The 25,340-nt window shown below is 41.9% G+C and overlaps 1 protein-coding gene across 24 annotated transcripts in view; it reads right to left on the reverse strand.

Moving 5' to 3' along the window:
- The window catches only part of kcnma1a (potassium large conductance calcium-activated channel, subfamily M, alpha member 1a), a 137,783-nt gene that overhangs the window by 46,687 nt on the left and 65,756 nt on the right, over positions 1 to 25,340 (reverse strand). For all 24 annotated transcript variants that reach the window (XR_004616165.1, XM_034607803.1, XM_034607801.1 and 21 more), the window contains exons 4-9: positions 16,359 to 16,452; positions 15,616 to 15,727; positions 8,329 to 8,404; positions 7,735 to 7,810; positions 5,892 to 6,062; positions 4,216 to 4,307 (exon numbers count right to left, since the gene is read on the reverse strand). Coding sequence is in view for 23 of the 24 variants with exons in the window: in XM_034607803.1 (XP_034463694.1) it covers positions 4,216 to 4,307; positions 5,892 to 6,062; positions 7,735 to 7,810; positions 8,329 to 8,404; positions 15,616 to 15,727; positions 16,359 to 16,452 (621 nt within the window). In the remaining variant the exon portion in view is untranslated. The remainder of the gene's footprint in view (positions 1 to 4,215; positions 4,308 to 5,891; positions 6,063 to 7,734; positions 7,811 to 8,328; positions 8,405 to 15,615; positions 15,728 to 16,358; positions 16,453 to 25,340) is intronic.

A 25,340-nucleotide genomic window follows, 5' to 3' on the forward strand; every position in this document is an offset into this window, starting at 1 on the left:
CTAATTAGCCTACGGAGACCTGTAAGGCAATCTGTGTAATGACAATGGCCTCATCCACTACTTCCAAGGATTTGCCAGGAGACAATTGAACCACTTCAGTTCTGAGTGCCTGGGCACTGGACGGCTTTGCACTATGGGTATTACGTTACTCTCTCGAGTCGAGAAAAAACATATACTGTGGTCATATTTGTTCAACGTTCCAGTTCTTATCATCGAACTAGATTTGTTTTGACAGGTTTCCCTCAACATATTATCATGCCGCTACATACAAGAAGGAATCTCTGGCTTACACATTAACCTACAACAGTCAACGTCTAAAATTGTAAAGAGCTTTACTGAAATCTGACTCAGTCTGGCAGGTTTAAAGGAAACAGAGATATTTCTGTCAGATGAAAACCATGGTCCAGATCACTGAGCGCTCTCCTATCCTGCACCAGATGGACCGGGTCGGGCTGAGCTGAAGTGGACTTGGCAGGGCGCTGTGACATATTGAAGGAATGGCAGATTGTGGATGTTGCAGGGACATAATGTTCTTCGCAGATGTCGCCTCGGTCCTTTAAGAGAAGCTAACGAGCAGCCGTGATTGCACGGTTGGCCCGAGTCGAGCGAAAAGGGGGCCGGCCGTGTGGTCTTACAAGCTGATGAGCTGAGATGTCTGCGGGCAGCCGGCAGTGTTTGGCCCAAGATGGCTCTCATTTCGAAAAACATCAGTCATGTTTTCCTATTCTCCGTATCCAGATGCCCGTCACCAAGGGTGCAGATTTACGCAGGGATATTATTCGGCTTGTGTGGGTTCAACATTCAGTTATGAATGTCAGGCGTGCACACAACAAAGCACAAACTTGAATGTGTAAATTCATGTACACAGGTTAACACACACACACACACACACACACACACACACACACACACACACACTGCCAGCGAGAAATGTGGTGCTGCGTTTGACCCTGTAAATGTGATTTATCGGCAAAACAAAACTTTCTACCTCATGTATCAAAAAGTATTATTCCTTCCCCTGAACATACCAGTAATTTGAGCCTAAGACAGAAATATTGTGATATTGTGCTTCACTTAAAAGCTGGCCTCCCTCCACTGAGGCTTCTGTGAGCCAACAGTAGCATCTAATTTAGCACTTGGCTAGTTAAAATAGGATGTAAGACAAGGATATCACAGATAATTCAACCATTTCATCACAAACAAAATACCTCCCCTCTGGTCGACCTGAATGTTAAGTGCACTCTAAGCCATGGAAACAACTAGGAAAACAAAAAATAGAGCACAACTAGAGCTACGATTTTTTTCAACACAAGAAAACCACACCCGACAACCAAACAAAAATAATAAAAGAGATGCACACAATCACGTACAATGCAAAAGGGAATCACAGAGCGTGCACACAAAGACATGCAGTATATAGGGAATGCACAAAATACAAAATGTACAAACAAAGAGCTCAAACATCAGCAACAGAGGTCACTGACTTCATACTGCTCTAATCCTTTGGTCAGTGTTGAAACGGGCTGTCTTCGTCAAAGTGTTGCTATTTCCTATTTTATTTTGTCTGTCAGCATTGAGAGAAATCTCATCTCCTCTAATCAATGTGGAGAATAAGTCAGGCCATGTGTAATGATTACAAGCAAAGTCCAATTAAGTGTGCACTTGAACTATATAGCGCACGTTGTGTTTACAGTGCCATAGCATAAATGTACGCTTTCCCACTTCCACCATTATGTTAGGGAGGGCGTTTGTTTGCGCCTGCCAGTGTGGGAGTCTCTGGGTCTGCACGCCTCGAGCTGCGAGGACGTTCAAAGGTGCGTGTCAGAGTTCAGCCAGGGTTGAGGCCAGTTTCCGTGCCAACCCCTCTGCTGAAGTCGGCGCTAATGCAAACCATAGAGCCATAATGGAAACCACAGAGCCCCGAGTGCAGCGGGCGCCAACAGAATGCAACAGTTGTCATTATTATATCGGCGTACGCGCGGGCTGAGAGCTGTCACTGCACGCGCTCGCGGATGTACGCTACACTGCACAGAGGACTGTAAGCAGCGCTAGCTTCAAACAGAAATCCAGCATGGATCCAATGAGTCCCTCTCACTTCCAAATAACCTTCGAGGCCTGTTTCGAATGACAGAAGCCAGGCAGAGAGATCAAATGAGGGCTACGTTTAAAACACTTCACAGTGCACCGTGACCTCATTGTTTAGGAGCTCTGTAATCAGTTGGATACTTGTAATCTCCTAATCTCATTTCCCTGATAGACTTTTTTGTGTGATGACAGCTGCTTAATGATAATGCACCGAACGAAACCCACATGAAAAACCTGTTTTTTTTTCTCCGCGTCAGGTCCGATCCACGTAAACACATACTTTTTATATGTTTACATACATTTATCTAAGTGATTATGCAAAGAGCCTGGTGCCACTCTAATCCCATGTGTTTGGTGGGTATCCTCTGATTGTAACGATAGACTCGCACTGAAGGTCTGACCAGAAAAAGAGATGGAAGGAGAAAATAAAGTGTGGGGGAGAAACTATCGTCGGTTTTGACAAGGGTTTCTCTCAACACCCATCCGCCAGTCTGGGCTGAGACGACTGGCCAAACATAACATTTCATCAATCTTATCCCAGTGACAGGCAAACATTATCGAACAAAGGCTTTTTTCCGAATGCCTCGCTCTACTGCTGACTCCCGAGAATGCCGAAACCGATGATTGGAAACGAGAAAGAGTGAGGAGGAGAAGACAGCATAGTAATAGATGGTGAGTGCCAGAGACAAAATAGAAAAGGAGAAGAAAAGGGGGGAAAAAGGAAAAGAAGAAGTCGACCCTCCCTGCTCTGGAAAACACCACATTTGGATTTTAAAATAAATCTGTGTGCTGAGTATCAGTAAGGTTTGAGCCACGAGGGGAGGAGAACAGTACTGCACAATGAGTACTGTGGTCATCTCGGTACAAAACGGTACAGTGTCACACACACTTCACAGTGCACTGGAGCCTCTGCTGTGAGAGGCCAGTGACACACACACACGGTACATAAATCACAGGAGCCTCCGGAGAAGCACTCCACCACCACCACCACCACATAAGCAGGAGAACAGGCGAGCACCGGGACCCATGCAAGCCAAAAACAATTGAGAGCCTCCAATGGGAGGGAGGCATCCAGCATTCAGGGTGTGGGAGCTGACTGAAGATCAGGGCCAGAGTCATGTCAGGCATTGATGATGCGATGGGGCGAGCGGTGACAGATGACAGGAAGACGGCTTTTTCGTACGGAAAGACGAAAAAGCGGCAGGAAAGCAGGTCATAGAGAACATGCCAGAAGGATGCAGCTGAAGAAAAGTAATTTCTTAAAACGTGCAAAATCAAACTCGACCAAAGCTAATCAAGAAAAGAAATTGTATCCTGCAATGCTCATTGAGATTGATGATACATTAAAAGACCACCAATAATAATGCACTTGCAGATGTTTAAATCTATTTTCTTGTGGAAAAAAAATCCTAAAAGCGGATAGTAGGGGTTTCATGACTATTTTCTTTCATTTTAATGGATTAATATCCTAATTCATCCCTATAGGCAAAACTGTATTAATGGCAGGAAAGGGACAAGACACTGGGCACAGACATATTGCACAGGAGCACCACAGTTTAGTATTCTGCAAGTCTAAAGTGTAGTTAGTCATGAAAGCTCTATTGTCCAAATTAAAGCGCAACACAGGATGTTTCAGGGAGGACAAAGAAAGAAGATGAACGGCACACAAGGACAGAGAGAGACAGATGTAGAAGAAGAAGAAGAAAAAGGTAGAAGAAGAAGAAGAGAGACAGAGTGAGAAAGAGATTACGGGGGCATGGACATGTGTGTCCTGATGGCCAAGGTCTCCAGTCACGCTGTGTGACTTGATGTTTTAATGTAACTGCTCTAAGAAAAGTCAACTTAACTAACCCCCGGTATCTATAAAACTTCAGAGAGGGGGGGGGGGGGGGGGGGGGGGGGGTCGCACTTGAGTCACACAACCACACCTTGTCTGGATTTCAACTTACTTTCTGCCTCGTGTCGAGTTATAACTCCCTCCGTATTTCTTCCGATTAAGGATGAGAGCAGCAATTTCTGGCACGTAGCGAGCAAACATGGCCTACATGCATGGAACAGAAAAAAGAAAAAGGCATGCAGAGAGGGTTCTACCGCACACAGAAAAACAGCAGAACCATCTGGAATACTTACTTTCTCCCATTAACCGCACTATAGGAACCACCATATTTCTTGCGGTTTCCTATTAACTCTATGATTTCAGGGACGTAGCTGGCAAACATGGCCTAAGGAGAAGATAGGAGACAGAAGAAGAGACTAAAAAAGAGACTACTACGCCACAGAGTGGATGGTGGGGAGAACTGGTGCATGAGTCCAGATTTCTGAGGGGAGAAGATTAGTAATCTGCTATTGAAATGAAAGAGAAACTCTCTCATTGTCTGTAGAGGCTTGCTAAACTTCCCATGAATGAGAGAGACTTTCATATATATAGCAAAATTGTTTTTATAATTTTTCTGTTGAGAAAAAAATAGCCCCAGTTTAGCAGGAGATTTAGTCGGTGGGCGAGAAATTTGTCACAGCAACCTTTCTGGACAGCAGACGTTTGAGAGCTGAGGGGAGAGTAAAAAAAAAACCTATGTGCCATGTTTTGTCCAACAAACACAGAGGATGTGGCAGGTTGATTTGAATAGGCCCACCTGATGGTCCGCAGCTGCAAAACACATTAAGACTCATTTCTTTATGTTTGGGCTGGAAAATGAGCTGGATGCATTTTGCAAAGTTTCACAGCCATTTCACGCAGGACGGGGGTCGCGTTTAAGTTTACCGACTAGCAACGGGGGCACTCGCTGACACTGCTCATCTACGCTTACATCGCCAATAAAAAACAAAGGCATCCCGTTGTAAATACGCACTTATCTCATGCTTGCGGAGTTTACCTCTACATTAGTGGGGGGATAATGTGAAATGACGTGGGCTTGAAATGATTCCGGGGCCTGGAAGTATCTGCAGCCTGGAGTCATTATTCAGCCGCTGCTGTTGATAGGAAGCAGCTTGAGGTACGAGCCTAAAGACTTCCAGAGCTCTCAACGCTGAGGAAAACACACAACCTATCACCATGGCCACGACACGGTACACGTCGGCGCAGCTGCAGGTCATCAGTGCCGAGCGGTAATGGCCGAGTGCAGTAACTGCGATTTGGCTGGATCTTCCATTTCTTTTCTTTTTTTGGGAGAGAAGATGGAGGAGACAGGATATTTGGTATACGAGTGTGTGCAGGTGTGTGTGAGTGCTCACAGGTGTGTGCACCGCGCTCGTGTGCAAGTAACTAGAATAGTGGCGGCCCGACAGATCTGAGGAAGGTGAGAGGGAGGGAGGGAGGGAGTGGGAGACTGCTGTTGCTATGGTAACAGTCAGGCTGGCCTAAGCTTCATCTCCCTGCCCCTGTGTTTGTTGGAATTGTGGGAAGAGACACAGGAGGAGGGGTGTCCTGAAACCGCAACTGCTTTTAAGAGAACAGTAACAACATTATCAGACAGAAAAGCTTATACTCCAATCAAACGTATGCGGGGAAGAGACGTGAGGGGAGGGGACGAAGGAGCACATAGTACTGTGACTACATTAGACAAGATACAGAAGGCTAAACAGAGGGATACAACTGTGACAAAAGAAATTACTGGTACAGGCAGCATAGTTCTAACATTGTATAACTAAAACAAAGCTAGAATATACACATCATAGTGAAAGTTTTAAATTTAACTTTTCATTCCCTTGTCAATATCACTTTGGGGGATACAGGGGAACAGAGGGTAGGGTTTAGGAGGAGGGGAACGGGGAGAAAGGGAGAAGAAAAAAAAAAGCTTGATTTTTACCAAACCACCAAGGATGAAGAAGACCATGAACAGGCGCCCCAAGGTGGTTTTTGCATAGACGTCCCCGTAGCCCACCGTCGACATGGTCACCATCAGCAAGTAGACACATTCCCAGTAGGAAAGTGACTGGGAATTTCTGAAGTTTTCCCAAGGATCCCCTGAGTTTTCCACCTGAAATTGAAATCGCAGAGGGAGAGAAAGATAATTAGATTTGACTCCGAACGCTGATTTTCTAAACAAAGTTTTTTTGCAAAAAGAGAAACTATTTCATCAAGTCTGATTAAACCCAGATTCATGTGCTCATGCACTAATCTGAGTTGGAGCTGTATATTATATTATATATTGAGCTTATGCTACCATCTAGTGGTTAAAACAGTTTAATGCTGGAGCAGAGCTACAAATACACAAGTTGTTTACTGTGTGTACAGAAAACACATTTTAAAACACTTAACACACAATATTTTTATATTTATCTTTTAGTTTAAATATCCCCCTTCAATGAGGTTATGTATTCACCCTTTGTTTGTTTGGAAGCAAGATTACACATAAAAACAAATAAATGAATCTTCATAAAACTGGAAGGTGGAAGGATTTGGTTTGGGTCAACATTGTGATATAAGGCATTTTTCAACCTTTCTCCCATTATCCCAGGGAATAATTCATGGCTCTTGATGAAAAAAAAATCTGGCAAATTTAGGGAACTGATATCTATGAGCGTGGCCGAGGTATGCACTGCCATTCTAGTTTAATAAGTATCTTGTTTTGACTTAATTTGATAGTTTGAACGCCAATAATGGCAGTAAATCTGGCCAGGACGGCCATTCTGTGTTTTTTTGATTTTACTAATAATGTTGAATTAATCTTTGATTTAAATCCACAGCGTCACAAATTGTTGCATCATATGTCGGATGATTAAAATATTGGAGTTATTTATTTACACATGAAATGGTAAATTATACTGTATTTATCCAGCACTTGGCACTGCAGGTCACATTAATCCTTACACATGTATTCATACAGAACTTGTTCTCTGCATAGGGCTTCTCTAGAATACACAGACACACATACTGCTGGTACATCATTAGGTGCAGTTTTGGGGTTCAGTATCTCAGTGAACTTGGACTGGAGCCGGATCAAACCACTGACCTTCCAATTAGTGGATGACCTGCTCTATTTTACTCTCAGTTGTTGCTGACCTGCACAATATGGGCGAATGCTCAGCCACTCACTTTGTTGTTTGCCCTCTGACTTTTGGTCATAATTCATCCACTTGTTATTCATGACTGCATACTGGGGATGCGCAGATCGATACCAGAGGTAAAACTATCTTTATCAAGCAGAAGAGGTTTGGCTTTAACTTATCCACATTTCATCTTGTTTCTTTATTAATGAATTTATGGAATCCAATGTTTCTACCACTATTGACATCCACTGAGTTAACAGTCTACTCAGTTTTAGTGCCACAGTATGTGTATATATATATATATACACTGTACTAATAACTATATATAAAAGTTTTCTAATGAGGTCCACAGAGTAAAGTAGACAGATTTTATATTTGGAATAAACAGAGCACTTTTATCAGATCAGAAATAGCTATAGTCAAATACCATTTATTTAAGTTACTAGAATCATTATTAGTGGTTTAAAAGTTGGGACAGTGCATCCCAACGTGGAACAGTGTGAAAAAATGTCATTACACTGTCGCTTCCTCCAATTGAACTAGACAAAGTTAAAAGGACCAGGTGCCCCGGTGTTACTGGACCCGTCAGTTTGTCAGTGACCTTTCTCTCCGGCTCATTAATCACTGGACCCCACTGGGCCTTCACATCTGTCCACTTACCAAATGTATGAATCCTGCAGCTGTGAGCCATGTGCTGATGAAGATGGAGCACAGGTTAACCAGCTTGATGGAATTGCTAAATGGAAGAAGAAGAAGAACAGTAGTAGGATAAATTAGTCGTGTAGTGGGAGCCAGGATGGTTGAAATTGGACTATAATACCTACAATACTATATACTACTAATAGTAAATCTACTATAGAAATACTATATTACAGAAATAATGAAAAGGTTAATACAAATCCCAATTTCACACAGAATGGTGATAATAGTTTGAATTCAACTTCCAATTAAGTATCTGATAATGTGATTTGCAGTAAATGCACCTGTACAGATGTTGTATGTATAGTATGTTTGCATATATTGTGACAATGTATAACCCAACATTATTAATTTGATTATACTTAAAATGTGCTTAGAATTTCTGACAATGCCAGGTGATGTACAGAACTTAAAATGAACTCTTCCACCAGTTTCTTGACTCTAACTCCAGTGTTAGACATCACTATGCTGCTGCAGTGCCTAATAACAGTGAAGAGGCTATCGGGTGGAGATTGGACGAGTTTCCTGTGAACGAGGAGAGAGATTTATTCTCACCTTGTTTTCAAGATATTCAGAAACTGTAAGATTTCCGAGAACTGTATCAATCTCAGTGCCCTCAAGAATCGTAAACCTGTGAGAGAGATGAGACACAGAGTGGGAGAGGAAAACAGAGATTAGCAAATGCATTTATACAGAAAATGTAATGATTATCTCATGATAATTGGCATTGTATCAGATTGTATCAGATTATACACTGTGGTCCATATGTTTTTCTTCAGTGCTTGAGCGTCACAGAGCACCATAGGATGGGAAATATAGTTTGTAAGACACAGGAAGATGATGTAAAAAATATACGTGTTACTCCTAATAATTTATGCGGAACATTGTGTGTCCTACTTTACACGAATCCAAGAGCAGCTCGCTGAGGGATTATAGAACAATGTGACACCTGCCTCATTGTCTTACATAACACGACAGATCCCGATGGAAGGTTTGTGTGTGTGTGTGTGTGTGTGTGTGTGTGTGTGTGTGTGTGTGTGTGTGTGTGTGTGTGTGTGTGTGTGTGTGTGTGTGTGTGTGTGTGCGAGTATGTCAGTTTGTGTGACAAAAAGTGACATGAACCCAAACGGAAAAAACTCTCCAGTCAGTGTAACACTTGCAAATATAAGACAGTGGCCATATGCTTGTCACCAAACATGTTTCAAAACCAACCAGCTTGATCATCTCGGTTCACTCCTCATATGAAACCAGATTCTGAGGACATGTCCAGCTAACGCACACACACACTGTATGCTGACATGAATGCCCTTACCCCAGCTGGAGAGGACCAGTAAACAGGCCCAGACTGAATGGTAAAGTCCTGCCTGCCTTCCTTTGTCCTCCTGCCCATGATGGCCCTGCCTCACCCTGTACCCGTTCTGAAAGAGCTCGCCACACGACTTCTTTCGCCGCCACGTCTCTTGGGGCGTCTCCACACGAGCGTCGCTGTGAGTGTGTCGGTACACGAGAAGCCTCGGAGGAATCATTGTTTTAGACAAAATGCACCAAGAGGGGTTCCTTTTCTCCGCAGGTCAGTATGGGGATTAAAAAATCTGCAATCCAACAGATTCCAAATTCCACCGCTGGAAAAAGACGATTCCCGGTAAAAGCAAGACCCCTCGATATCTTCCTCAAATCCACACCACCAGTAATTAAATATCTTTTTAAAGCAAACTTAAATAAATTCACTTCTTCAGACAAAAAAGAATCGTATTGTTCATCATCATATCATGTCATTCTCGCCAGGGCTTGTGTCTCTGTGTGAAAAATGTCAGCTCTAATAAAGATTTTTTTTTTTTTTCTCTATAATCCCCACAACTCAAACAGATTTACCTTTCTCATTCCCCTTTTTAGTGATTTACTATTAACCCTTCTGAAGCTTTGTATCCATCGACACAGCTGTGTTGAGCCTGTTTTTTAAAAAAAAGAAAGAAATTCCGAACGCTGACATGGATTATCAGAAATGAAAATGATGAAGAACAAAAAACAATAATCCTGATTTAAAAATGAGTGTCCTGTTTCCACAAGGGAATCTCAAACAACTGTGTCTGACATGGAAAAACTTCTGGGAGATTAGGGATTTAAAGGTTGTTGACTTGCAAAGCAGTAATATCCTGTGTGACATTACTATATATAAACTAAGATAGAAACAAAACAAATTGATCATAATAATATATTATAGCAGATGTGTGTATCAGTATGTGGAGTCAAACTGTGAAATGGGCTGAGGAAAGATTTCAATTAAACATTAAGATCAAATAGGAAATATGAATCATGTTAATGTGTATGCTCATATTTGGCAACAAAAGGATTTTGAAAGGCAGCTATTTTTAGAAGGGTGCAGATGGTGCTTGTCTAAGCTCTGTGCCTTTGTCAATTGATAAATATCTGCTAGAACATAGTGAACATTTCTGTAAATAAGTAGGAACTATATGGGAAAATATAGAGGAAATATACACAAAAATAGCAGCGATGGAAGCCACTGGGACCTGAATAATTCTCAGCGAGCGTGAAGCATCTGTGTTTGTGCTCACTGTGTACATCTGTGCAGTTGTATGTGCACATTCAACACTTTGGGATCACATTCGGGGACTCGCTTCCCATCTGGGGACAAAAATCTGGTTTCACGGAACTAAGCATGTTATTTGCCTACAGAGGATGTGAATGCACCAGAAGACAGTACAACATCTTCACAAACATAGCAGCACAGATCGTGTGTGTGTGTGTGTGTGTGTGTGTGTGTGTGTGTGTGTGTGTGTGTGTGTGTGTGTGTGTGTGTGTGTGCATGTTGCAAAAGTCTCAAGAAAATCCTGGTCCTCTGAGCACGTGTTCATGAATGAGGAAATCTCTTTCCTACACATTTTAAAGCCACTTGTATACACACACACGTTTGTAGAGCTGTCTTAGTGAGGACACTCATTGGCATAATGCATTCCCTAGCCCCTGGCCCTAACCATCCAAACTAACTGCCTAACCCTTAACCTAACTCTAAAACCAAGTCTTAACCCCCAAACAGTCCATTAAAGGGGGTCCCAAAGTGAGGTCCTCACTTTCCCAAAAGGTCCTCACTCTGTAGGTTGTAGGCTCAAACTGGTCCTCACAAAGATAGCTGTACAAGAACACACACACACACACACACACACACACACACACACACACACACACACACACACACACACACACACACACACACACACACACACACACACACACACACACACACACACACACACACACACACACACACACACACACACACACACACACACGTAAACAGCCAGATGCTCATTCAAAAAAAAAAAATTTTCTACTCTGTGCCCCTACTTCATTGAGGCTTTTTGAGCCTGAGCGTCACACGTGTCACATGTTCTGGCGGAGCAGCTGACTGGGACCTTCTATCATTCAGCAGTCTGGGCTGGTTCATCTGGGATAATACTGACAGTCCACTCAGCCAGGATTAGATTATACTTCCCTACATACACACTCATGTATAAATGGTACAAACATGTGAATGTATAGACACTCAAAACCCTTTTATTTTTTTGCAAGACAGGGATATATAACTCAACTCATTGCCTGTACAATAATGCAAACACTCAGGCAGGGCAATGCAACATGTGAGCTCGCCTGGCTGCAGCAAAGAGGCTTAAATTTCCCACAAATTTCCCTCCACTGAAGGTACACAGAGGCTTCCCGCCAGCGACTGAAGGGCCATATAAGGCAGATGCACTCGTGCCCATGTCAGGTACCGTAAGCCTCTTTCAGCAGGAAAACAAGGGATCAACCGCAGCATATGGGATCAAAATACAACACGCTAAAGCACCACTAGGGGGCAGTAGCGAGTTAGAATCCCAGCCTTGCCTGGTGGCTACTGTACTGTACATCCTGAAAGCCAGTGCACAACATCAACACAATTTAAGGTTCAGAAAACAACAATCTAGATGTCATGATTATTTTTAAAATACTGATATTAGATTTTCCTGAAATAACCCAAACCCTCGTATCAGTTCCCTGCAGGTCTTTAGTGATTAAGGAGGAGAGTGCGAAGTAAAGTGGCAGGCTGCTGAGAGCTGGGGCTCAGTAGCCACACTAGCATCTCTCAACAGCCAAATGCTAATCCCACACTGCTGGGACTCTCTTGGGAGCAATGCTCAGTTCAAGTAGTTAAAGGAGATTAATTCCTTTTTCCAAGGAAGAACTCTGCATGCCCTCTTACATTAGCCGCACATCGTTCCCCTCCTCTTAATCAATGTCCAATTTGCAGAGGCAGAGAGACCATAACTTGAAATGCACACAGCGTAGACTTCTTCGGGTGTGGAGTGCACGGGCGAATTATAGCACCACTCAGAACAGGGCCACCTGCCTATTAGTGGTCTTTTGTAATTTCCGAGCACACCTTCACTGGACCTCCATTGGTCTCCTCATGCAGGAAATGACAGGTAGTGTAATTATGATGTATTACAAGGAAATATGAACTAATCCATTGGGAGCACGGAGCACAAAACACATTGTTAACCACCCTGGCATCCTCTAACAAAGCAAGCTGGGGGACAATACAACGATATTAATAATAATCAGTGGCAGATGGATTTTTCTAATTCAGGGACCACTACTTACATAAAGAGGCTGGTTATATTTACAACATCCGTGCACAATTCCTGATTCAGTGTGTTGTACGTTTAAGTCATTCCTTGTTTACTGTTAACTGTATAGCTTAACAAAACAAAAATAAGAAAGAAAACAAAAAAGAACTGTTAAAACGAGTTAAGATCAGGCTTTAAAAGACTTAAAAATAAGAATATGTTTCAAGCGATGATTTAAAAACAGTGGTGGAAAGTCTAATCTCCTCAGGCGAAGAGTTCCAGTGCCTCTGGGCCCTGATGTCAAAAAAGACTGTTCAACCTTAGTTTCCAGCCTTCTAAGATCAACTAGCAAGTGTTGGATCTTAGGCCACAGCTTGGAGCACAGGGAGTTAGTAGCTCTGTAATATAACTGGAGGTCAGACTGTGCTGAGCTATAAAAGTTATCAAAAAGGATCTTAAAATCAATAGTAAATTTAACTGGCAGCCAATGAAGGGAGACAGGGATTGAAGAGATATGGTGAGAGCCGGGTGCTGGTTAAAATGCGTGTAAAAATACAAACATGAAAGTAACACCAGTTATGGATTAGTTTATTGATTATGAGGAAAACTGTTATGGCTGTGTCGAGCTTCCTATAGAGTCATTTCATGAAGGAGGGGCAATAGTCTTTAGGGAGGGTGCAATGTCATTTACACATCACTGACTGTCAGACGTTGCCATCTGAGAGTAGATGAAGAATAATGCACCATATGTTGGTGTCATTTTTCCTTTTAGACTTTTACTCTAATTAATTGTGCTTCTGTTCCTGTCAAAACATTGCACTATACGTCCCCATCTCCATATTAACACAGTGTGTGAGCAGCTAATCACGATTCCTGCCCCGACTCCTTGTAGCCTGAATATTAACAGACACTTCCACTGGTCCCATTAGTATTCTGCAAGCTATCACCAGCCTGTTAGGCCACACTAGATCCAACCCAAGCCCTTCACACGGTTAATTTTATAACTGCGACACCATGTAGCCTTTAACACATGGAACACACACTGCCGATAAACACACACTTCAGCAATGCAAGCAGGAGTTGTGTTACCCTACTGGCCTGAGTGCGCTGTGGTTATACATGTCCAACACTGCAAAAAAAAAATGGCTCGAATGTTTGCACGAGATGCCGTCTTCCAGTAAACAGACTTCAAGATTCTTCCCTTTTCAGAATTAGAGTAGTAAAAATAGGAATGCAGACGAACAGCACATGAATCTAGGGCATCTATTAAAAAACAATAGCTTCACACTCCCTCTTTCCTGTTTATGCACAACAACGCTGCAGCTGAATAGTAAATAAAAGGCGGTTTAGCTTTCCGCATCAACCCCAGACACAGGATATTTAATACTCACAGGTAATTATTCATCACAGAATGTCAGGCAGTAGCCAGACCACAATTTCAAAGTCTTTCATCATCCGCATCAAGGCCCCAGCACCCCCTGTTTTCTTAAGAGGAGTTGAGGAAACCTTACATCAGGAATACCAGAGACCACATTACTGGGCCATATATCTACTTCATTACACAGCGTGGTCATGGGGCCACCTGAGCTTTTTCTCTTTTTTTTTAAACAAACCCCTCATCAACCTTCAAGATCAGACAAGATTAAACAGAGTCTCAAATAACTTCACAAGTTAAGTGATTCAAGTGTGCATGTAACAAGAAGATAGAAAGATACACAGCGGGGCAGAGGGTATCTTCCACATCCTACAATCTCTGACAGTCTGGTACTGATAATCATTTTTTATCAGTGATTCTAACATTTTTCTCACCAAGGTTAATGCTGAACGCTACATTTCCTCAACGGCAAGTCCAACAGGGCAAGAACTAAGGAGTCCAACAAACAGGCCAGACAATCTACAATGGGGCTGCAACTAAAGATTATTGATTTTCTGCTGCTTGTTTTCTAAATTTAATGATTAAATGTTTGGTCCTTGTAAAGTCAAGAAAGAGGAAATTAAAGGTGATGTCTTCCAAAGATATTGACTTTCATGACATGACTTTCATAATGTATGTCTCATTAATGCTCAACATGGACCCCTTCTGTATCTATGCACATTTTCTGAAGCTTACAAATACAGAAAACTCGGACCAGTACCACCTGAAATCAATGGTGGGGGCAGCCAACCAGTAAAGCGAGATGATGCTTGAAAAGTACCTAAATATATTATTTAATTGTTGCAGTTCGGATCCGTAATCAGTCTTTAATCCAAACTTTAATTTCAAAGGTTTATTAATGGAAGGAGTGACTCACTGACCTTCCTTTAGTTTCTTTGGTGGGAGTGTAAATTTAAAAGTCGGTGTTTGGCTTCAGGGGCATTTATATTTCTGTTCACTAGCAAGTCTTTAATCGAATGTATGTTTCTTTTGCTCCAAGAAACACAACTCCTTCAACTACGTTTGATATAATAGCCTTGCATTCTGAATTGACAGGCTTGGTGGTCCAACGTCATAATGCCTCTATTGACAATGGATTAGCATTTAGCTGAGTATCTGCAAATCAGAACGGCAGTGAAAGGCAGTATTATAAATGGGAAGAGGAGCAGTGCAACCAAAAAATGAACACAGCTAGAAAAAAAAACTCTTGTTACTGCAGTGTAATTGAGGACACAACACTATGAATGCCCTGTAAGTAGGTCGTTATGTAATACAGGTTAGGGTGTTTTCCAGTGTGCTCATGCAAGAATGTGCGTGTATGGGTATTTTGGGAGGACACATGCTTTTGCGTGCGCATTGTTCGCATGAAAGTGTGAATGAGCCCATTAAATGGCAGTTATGGACCACAATGGGCTGTTCCAGGTGCGAGTCCTCCACCGCACAGCACAATCGCCCAAGTCCAGCCCGATTGTGAGTCACTCTCGCTCCCATTAGCCCATCCACTCTGTTCTGTGTGTCTGTGTTCCCTGAAACATCAGAGGAACTCAGCCCTGTCACTTTCAATGATGAGGGAAGCAGCCCCGAGCACCAGGGCCTCAGAGACACACTCCCAGTAATGGGGAGACGGGGAGGAGGGGGGGTGGAGTGGCAGGCAGAGGGAGAGATAGGAAGAGATGAAAAAGAAGGGGTAGGGGTTGGTGGAGCTGATGAAGAAAATGGGGGAAAAGAGAGAAAGAAGAACAAGAGGAGAAAAAAGGCTTTGAGAGTGGGATAATGGATTCATGAGATGGAGATACACAGACTTACCGAGCCAGCTTCTGTTTAAGTAGACGGAGACAAACACAGGAGGAACAGTGAAGAAGTCGACCACGGAGTTGACCTCCAGCCAGAACCACAGCTTATCGTTGGCTGCTATGAACTGTCGAAATGAAAATAAATATTCAGAATGACAACTGGATTTTGGTTTCACACAAAAAAAAACGCCAGCGCAGACCACCAGTCAAACTGCACGCTGCCTCTTCCCCCGGCATTGCTGACACACTGTAAAGAATGACAAAGGCTTCACTCCGCACTTGCTGAGTCATGCGAACAAACGTTTGGTTGTGTTGTGTAAGCGGCTTATGACTTTATTTGTTATGTGTTCATTCATTTGGGATGTCGGGTTTTGCGTTTGCACCGTTGGAACGCTGCTCTGGCAACTATATCACAACAGTGTCACTTCAGACTAAAGGCTGCGGAAGCACAAGTGGAAGTGTCTTTGTGTGTAAGCAAAGTTGGTCACCTCGTTAAAATAGTCTCTCAAATGATTTTATTTTTTTTACAAAGTTTGAAAATGTCTATTCTTCGTTATGTGAAGAACAAGAAAACATCCAATAACAACGAGTTACTACAAGAGAACATTTTAAAAGATGCTACAGATTTGACTCTCCCATATGATGCTCAGATTGCTGAGTGTGTGCTGTTTGCATTGAGGTCTGCAACTGTGTGCAGTATACAGTATCCATGATTGAATGAGTTAGTCGTCTGCTTGTGTGCATGCTCCAGCTTACCCGCAGGCCAAAGTAAAGGAGGAAGAAGACGTTAAAGGCCATATCGATCTGCAACGTGAAGTCTTTGTAGAAGTTCTGGCAGGATTCTATAGGACTGAAGAGCAGAGACACAGAGAGAGAGACAAAACAACATTATTACAAGGTTAAATATCCATGAACTGATTTGTACTCACATGATGATAAACTCACATATTAACAAAACTGGGACCTGTGTGTGTGTAATGAATGTCATTTTCGAAGCTTTATGTATGTTTTTTTTATTTTCATTTTTCACAGCTGGTATACGAGTTTGCATTTCAGTATTTTCATATTGTACACATTTTTATGATTGTTTGTATTTTTTTTTTATATATTCAATGTTATTGTACTATCACTTATGGCTCTTGCTCCTGATTTTATCTTTCTCCTTTTATGACAGTACTTGCTTATAATTTCCTTTCCTTTGTTATACACCGAATACCGAAGCAAATTCAGTGTATACAGTATGTATACATATGAATCTGATTTTGATTCTGAGTATGGCTCGCTAATACAGGTGCAATCTGTAGTAGCTGAATTCAAAACATATATGTTAAATATAAGCAAAACATTACAGAGAGATCTGTATATCTGTTCCAGAAAAACTTTCGATGATTTTAAAAATAAAAGGATTTCATCAGGAACACCCTGCGATTCCTCTTGTGAAACCTAGGGGGTGACAAACCCAGCTGTGCAGTCAGTCACATATGATGAAACGACTGCATCATAAACAGAAACTGTTTTTTAAGAGCAGCTGCTTTGCTGTGACAGTAAATTCAGCGTCTGTCAAACACAAACATTCCAACAGATATTTTTCTCTCCAATGAAAGAAAACAGATTGTATAGCTATCTCCATTTAACGTGTTTTTTTTAAGCAACACCTAAGACGATGACATATGAGCCGTAAATTATCTGGATGGTCATGTGATCCATCTTCATGTTTACCCTCTGATGATTAACCATTCGCTTGTGAGTGTTCGCAACAAAAGGAATAAGAGGCTGCACGTCCACCTCATTCTTCTTATGGTCATGGGCCTATAGCTTTCTGCTCTCAAGTAATGAGGAAATCCCACAGCGGGGGGGCTAAAAAAAAACATGAATATGCAATATGGTTTGACTGGCTATAGGCGACCTGTGGGAATGTATGGGATGGCAAGGGAACACACACGAGGCTATTAAAAGAGTACACAGATTCCAGTCCCATACATTCAAATTAAACATGAGGGTATACGTTTGTATGCACGGAGCCCATAGGGGCACAGTGGGAGATCCAGAGTTTGGTGCATAATGAGAACCTCCAGAGGTAGAGAGAGCAGCGAGGCTTAATCATCTTCCAGTTAACATCAAACATTCTGGTCCATTATAATGGATGACTGCGTAGAGACGTGCCAGACGAGACGTATTGCTCCGAGAGGATGATCCAGCTTCTAATTCATGAGTGTGATGTCTGTCTGGAGCAAAGCCTCAGGATTGATGTGATCTTTAGGATGATGTAAAACCGATGTCCGAGATAATTAGAATGAATCTGTTTTTAAAGCCATTGTAAAAAAAAAAGTTTATTTGGTTAAAGGGCATTTTCTCAGACTTTGGACACAGTATAATTCGCTCGTGAGCCCTTTGGAGGAGAAAACATTGATCCTGCCAAAATACTCAATTATTTACTCGCCACCAGTGTCTACACGTGAGTCTCCAGGCATCAAACTAAACAAGCGTGCTAAAACAAACCTGTCATGAATCATACATACAGCCTATGCACACACACAAACACAACATTGCTTGAGTGACTTAATGTCCTCTTTTCTTAATATAGTCTCCAGGCATCTCATACACTCTCTCTCTCACTCTCACTCTCACACACACACACACACACACACACACACACACACACACACACACACACACACACACACACACACACACACACACACACACACACACACACACACACACACACACACACACACACACACACACAGCCCTCACTCATTCCCCCGAACTGATTTGAAAGTACAACCTCGGCTAACCCTTAGAGATCTGTGGGCAAGAGTGGGCACATACACATAATACAAATGCACTTACATGCATATATGAGTGTATATATAAACACACAGATGGCACACACTGAAGACACCATTTGGAGTGGTCACTGTGGCGATTCCCCTCGGGCACAGCTCTGGCCTAATTCTGAATAATCGCTCAGATACAGTCACGGGACCCAAAGCATCTTCAATAACGGCCAGCACGGCGGCACACGACAAGGGCTTTTAATTGGTCCTAGTTATTTTATAGTAAAGCTTATCATTAGCTAAAGTAGAGGGAGGACACATTAAGCAGACCTCCAGTTGTGAAGCTCAGGAGCACAACGGTAAATAGAGATCACCAGTACAGGACAGGAGAGGTTCCCCAAGTCTATGAATGTGGAGCTTTTAAAACTAAATACAAATGGGGACATGGATTCTAAAGTTGAACAAATAACAGTCATCTACAGTTACTCCACATATGGCATCGCATGATGCTATAATACTTATTAAACACAACTCTACACAGAGAAAACTAAATAGTTGGGGCAAAAAAGCAAATGTATGAGTAGATTCATGACTCATCACCTACACACAGACTGCTTACTGGTGAGTCATCATTTTCCTACAGTCCCCTTATGAAACAACATTTAAATTCACTGGATCCAGATTTTCTATTTGGATCTGCACCAAATTGCACACACTCAATATCAGTCCTCTTAAAAACGCCTGTTTTTATTCATCAAGGTTCATGAATTATTCTCTGAGAAATCTAAGAAAATGTGGAAAATCCACACCAAAATTGACCCATAATTTATCCAGGAATTTTTGCGTAAATGCTAAGAGACAAAACATAACCCCGTGGGCAGAGGTTAGAATGACTTAACGCAACGTAAAGGTGTCCCTTGTAAAGACGAAGCTACAGTGAATTATTACCATTCGCTGCTGTTTCCCTCAGTGATACAGAGAATTATATCGTCTTTCAGCTCATTGTTTTGGTTTTACAGCCCAAAACTTCGCTGGTTTAGTTAACTCTCCTTCATCAACTATGTTTCTAACCACAGGAAGCAGCTTTTGTCAGTTAAAAAAGCTCCATAAACTTTACTGTGCACTGTCTGGAGCATTTAGCAACTAAAGACCAAGGTATCTCCTCCAGGAGTTGGTGAAAAAAATAACATGAATGTAGATTTAGATTTGATTAAGATGAATGCAACACACCTACAACAACAACAACAACTATGGCCTATAAGATTTAGCCCCAGTGTCCATGGGCTCCTATTGGATGATTCTGCAGCACATGTCCAGAGCCGGCATCAGTGCGACTACAAGAAGTTTGAGTCTGATCTCTGATCTCAGAGTTCACTCATCAACTAACTGGTCAAATCTGAGCAAAAACTAAGCATTATAATCTTGTGTAATTTTAGCTATCAAGTAATAGACATGAGGTCATGAAGTCACGGTTAAAAAACTTTTTGTTCCTGTGCCACAACAAAGAGAACTGATATGAAAAGGAAATACAAAGATGCATTAAACATGTGTGTACACTTGTGCATGTGTGTATGTGTGGTGTTTAAAATGTATTCCCCTATGGCTACAACAACTAAGACACAATATCACAGTACAAATTAACTTGTTTGTTCACTTATAAACACTTTGTACACTCACAACACATATATAATGAAATAGGTCACATCGAAGTGCACCCGTAACATTACACCCTTAAACCAAGTAGCAAGGGGTAGACAACTACAGCTTAGTCTTATAAATGTGAGGCAGTTACAGTATTGCAGGGCCGTTGTATTAGATTTCATCACAGTGTACAGGTGTTTCAATGTCACTTTAAACGCCAGTGTCCTGCAGAAAATAGATCTGACCACCACAATTCTCCTTGAGCCCCGGCACAGCCTGGGGTTAGGCCAGGCTTCCTTATGGGGAAGAGGAGAGAGGTGAGAATAACAAAGAAAGAGAGAGAGACAGAGAGAGGTCATGCGCGGGGAAGGAAGGAAGGAGGACATGAAAGTGACAGTAAAAAAGGAAGAGGACAAAGCTCCCAGGGGAACTGGAGACACTTTGTCTCATATAAACTGTATATAGCGCACGATGCTTTTGTTTCAGGCCACATATAGATTGCCTACAGATTCTATCTTCTGTGATAAAACTTTACTCTTCTTATGTGAATGCTTGCACCACAATATTCCTTCTTTGACCCCATTCTAAGGTTAAATGTAACAAGATGCTTTTACTTTGTTACTGTACATTTTTAATGTATTGGTACTTTACTGAAGTAGATTTATTCAGAAAATTAGGGAATAATATACACTCAGCAAGTAGTTTTACTTTTAATACCAGTATATTTAAATCAAGTACATGATTACTTTAACTCATTTGGTTGTTGATTTATTATGTGGTTCTTTTATTAAATTTATTGTTTATCTGTTTTATTGATTTATTGATGATCTGGCATTTGTACTTTTGTGAAGCAAAAAACGTTGGTTTTGAAAGACGCTATAGAAATAAAGTTTATTGTTATTATTATTGTACTTCTGCTTTTATTTAAGTACTGTCCATATATTTGTACTTTTACTTCAGTAAAATGTTGGGTACTTCCCCAGCCACCGTCCTAACCTCGCACCAACATACACACATGTGCACCCTCTTGTAGTCTGACACACACACACAAGAGAACAGGGACTGCCTGCAGGAAGGCTGCAGAGCACGTGCTATTTTCGGGACATAAAATGTGTCCCACACGTTAACCTTGTCTGATGAGGAACTCTGCCTCCGGACAAAACGAGCAGAGAAGGTAAAACTCATTTGTTTACAAGGGCAGAGGAGCATGTTGGTGATGATGTGCTAAAAATAGTCCTCAACACCTTCAGTCAGTCGGTAGGAGCCAGCCCTTGATTAGCCTGCACACGACCTTGGCTGTAGCTGCAGGAGCAACAGAAAGGTTGCCCTCTGAGCAAACAAGAGCAACAACACACACACACACACACACTTACTCACTGCTGCCGGCTTGACTGATGCTCACAACACACAAAATCTGACTCATTCTTCCCATCTCACAAATGTCTTATTACTCGAGTAAACCCATAAGCATCTTGCAGATTCATCGTCTCATTCGTCAGTGCACAAGTCGGTTGCATACAAACCAGATACAACCCCCCCCCCCCCCAAACAGAAAGACATGGGTGCATTTAGAAAGTGATGTGAGCTAAATCACTGAGTATCTGGCTTAAATGCAGTACTTCCCCTGTGGGCAGAGCATGTACGTGCAAGGGACACAGTGTGTGTGTGTGTGTGTGTGTGTGTGTGTGTGTGTGTGTGTGTGTGTGTGTGTGTGTGTGTGTGTGTGTGTGTGGGGGGGGGGGGGGGGGGGGGGGGGGGGGGGGTTGTGAAGCTGAAAGAAGGCCAGGTTGGTACTCAAATGATTGATTTAGGTCAAGGCACCATTACTAAAATAAGAAAAACTTCAGCACCTACAAGGGCCACGGACAAATAAAAACCCCCAAGGGAGCCTAAAAATAGACAGTTCCAATTTTTCATTTGAATGCAAATGACGTGCATCTTGCTTCAAGCTTTTCCTCCACAAAAGATGTTATTCATTTTTGAGTAGTTTGTGAGAGAAAATAGAACATCACTAACAGGAACCAAAACTTCATAACCTTTTACGCTGGATGATTCAGTAAAAATGTAAATACGATTTTAGATCTAAGAAGAGCAAGGAAAAAAAAACTAAAGAGTGATATATTTGCAGGAGAGAAATGACACGCTCATGTTTGGTTCATTTATTCCGGAGCCGGTAGTTTCAGTACAATAGCTACACACACATTTCCTGGCTCCGCTCTTCAACACAAACCAATTAGGAGATAAAAGCTTCAGCCATATGCAAAAAGAGAAAAGTCCTTATCAGCACGACAATTAACTTTGTCGAGCGAATGAAGTTGGCGCTGCCAGTTTTATTTCTACTAATTTCAGGCACTTTCAAAGCTAAATTAGCACAGAATCCCATCTATAAAGTACATTAATCATGTAATAATCGCCTCATAGAGGAAAATAAATGTTTCCCTTAGGACCTAGATACATTTGAAATATTCCTTAATTCTGGAGAAGAATTGTTTAATTTTAATTCTTATCTAAATATAACAATAATGGTTTAATTTTCAAGCCGGCCTCAGAGTTTCTCAAAACATTTCAAACATGAAAGATGGCCACTAATCAATTTCCAGTTTGAGGATGTTGACTATTAGTTTGGATAAATGTGTCACCTCACCAAGGAGGTTATGTTTCCTTATATCAGTGTTTACGTGTCTGATAAATTGGCAAGATTACGCAAACACTACTGAGCAGTTTAGCACGAAACTTTGTGGAAGGATGTAGTATCGGTCTCAGAAGAACCAATCAAACTTCGGTGCTGATCAGGATGGTCTTACAGGGTGGATTCAGGAATATACCTTTTTACTTCCTTTGACATTGTGAGATATTTTAGACATTGTCGTTGATTTCTCAAAGAATAATTCATGGATATTGATGAAAAACAAACTTTGAGTGTGTGCAATTTGGTGCAGATCTAAATAAAAATCCAGATCTAGTGAATTTAATTTGGTTTCATAAGGGGACTGTTGAACCTTGGCTGAGGTATAAACTCTACTGAGCGTCATTGATGTTTTGTCAGTCTGCCTCAAACCAGCGTCCAATGTGGTTCACATGTGGAGTCAACTCAAACTCAACTAATCACAGGATCGTGTGATAGAGGATATGTGATTTTAGTAGCTTTGAAATTAAATCCTTAAACTAAATTAAATTCATAAATATTAGTAATCGTGCATGATCCATGTGCTGAATACTGATCATGGGAACTGTTAATGATTTAATTTGCTATCCATGTAGTGAAGTAAAATTCTGAATGGGTCACATGCTGGAAGAATTTGTTTAAAACGGCTACAAATCCCAAAAAGATCATGAAGGCACTTTAATCATTAGAATATTTATCTGGGATTTATTAAGTGAACTGAGTGTTGCGAGTGTGGCTCATGCTGAGCTCATGCGGTGGTCTAAAAATAGCCCTTCCGCTTGGCATTGTGGGATATGAGGCAACTGCCACAGCAAATGGCCTTTTTATTACCATGGTGACTTTGATAAACAGACAGGACGGAGAGGACAAAAAAATATATCAGATTGGCAAATTATCCGTCCGGTAATTTCTTTCATTAAACCTCAATCAGTGTTTCATGCGGCCAATCTGCGTTTACCAGACGACAGCCGGGGTAACTTTACTCTCATGATACAGGTTCCACCATCGCACACTAATGCACAGCTTCGACACATGTGGGCCGCGCACGACTCCAGCGCTCATGCTCGGATATCAAAAAGCAATTAACAAGACTAATTTTCTTATGTCTACAGGGAGAGGCTTGATGTTTATACAGCTCATTCTCTATGCATGTGATGTTGACATTTCATATTCTCCCTTTCGCAGCGCAAACGTTGATAAGTCACTCATTTAGAGAAAGAACATCTCAGTGAGAGAACGAGTGTAGTCTCCAGTTGGATGGGGTTTTTTTTTGTGGAAAATTTGATTGGGGAATGAGTCATTTCTCACTGCCACACTTTGTGGATTTAAATCCGAAGCCTCTCGGGAATGGTGTCAACTGCAAATTAAGTCTTCTAAAGGTTACATGGACATCCAGGCCTCGCAGTATTATCTACACCCCAGGAAGGAGACATCCTCATATAGGCTACACCTCATTGCCACAAAGTCTGCCAGGCTTGTCTCACAGCTAATATTTCTCACCTTACCCCATTAATTAGTCATTAAGGCTTCTTTTTTTTTTTCAGCACTGGCAGCGATCACACACTAATGATAGAGTTACACACACAGGCCACTGCGTGAGGTCACTAAAGCTGCTGTCTGACATGCACTGAACTATGGACATTTTCCTGAGATTTTCTGTGGGGAGAACACGGGTCACTTGCATCCTGACAACTTTTCCTGCCATCCCCCTCGTAAAAATGTGCAGAGAATTTCCAAAATAAGTCCATGTGAGAATACAGCAGGAAAATTACTAACAAGCGATGAACGCAAATATCTCAGGACAAAAGAGAGGTGCCAAACTGAATTTATGTCCCGTCTCCTGAACGCTACGACTCAGGTGCCCCCCCCCTCGCCTGAATCTTCTGGTCGTGTCTGTTGTAAATGTGTCTGACACGGACAATTCTCCTACTTCTTCTTCATATGTCAAAGGTGAACTCGTAAGACAGAAGCAGCACTGCGCGCGTGTCTATTTAGCATGCGTGTGCCTCTGCAAGTAAACGTGACTATGCAAGTGTGTGTGCGCATGTAATTGTCTGCGTGTGTGACAGGGAGGGCTGGAGAGAGGAGGGAAATAGACACAGAAGTGGAGCAGGAACAAGGGCATCCCTTTAGGAGCGGCCTGCAGAGACTCTGTCCTACATTCCCTCTTCATTTGTTTCATGGGGGAGCACAGAGGAGGAAGAAGACGGGATGAAGGATGAGGGATGAGCCAAGGTATTAAAGCAGATTCAGATGTGGGCGGGAGAGGATGCAGTAGCCGCTCATTTGAAAGTATCACCAAAATAGCATCAGTTTGGCAAGTGATGTGTGCTGCAGAGGAACAGAAAGGGCTGGGCTTCATTGTGCATTATTTTGTGTTGCGCAGAACTGTGATAAACAGCCACTTTGTGAAAACAAACAGATGGCCGGTCATTCTCAGTGAAGATACATATCCATTCAACAAAAAAAAATAAAGAAAATGTCAGAAATTAACAACTACTCCTCGGTTGCCAAGTCAATGACTAGTATGTACTCAACTGGGAGGGCATCCAATTATAAAATCCTTCCTCTCAAACTCGATGTACCTGCTTCCACAGAAAGCATCGCTGTGTTTTTTTCTGAGAATCTTTGCTGCAGGATATTGAGCAACAG

Source organism: Hippoglossus hippoglossus, chromosome 15 (genome assembly GCF_009819705.1).
Source record: "Hippoglossus hippoglossus isolate fHipHip1 chromosome 15, fHipHip1.pri, whole genome shotgun sequence".
NCBI classification, from domain to species: domain Eukaryota; kingdom Metazoa; phylum Chordata; class Actinopteri; order Pleuronectiformes; family Pleuronectidae; genus Hippoglossus; species Hippoglossus hippoglossus.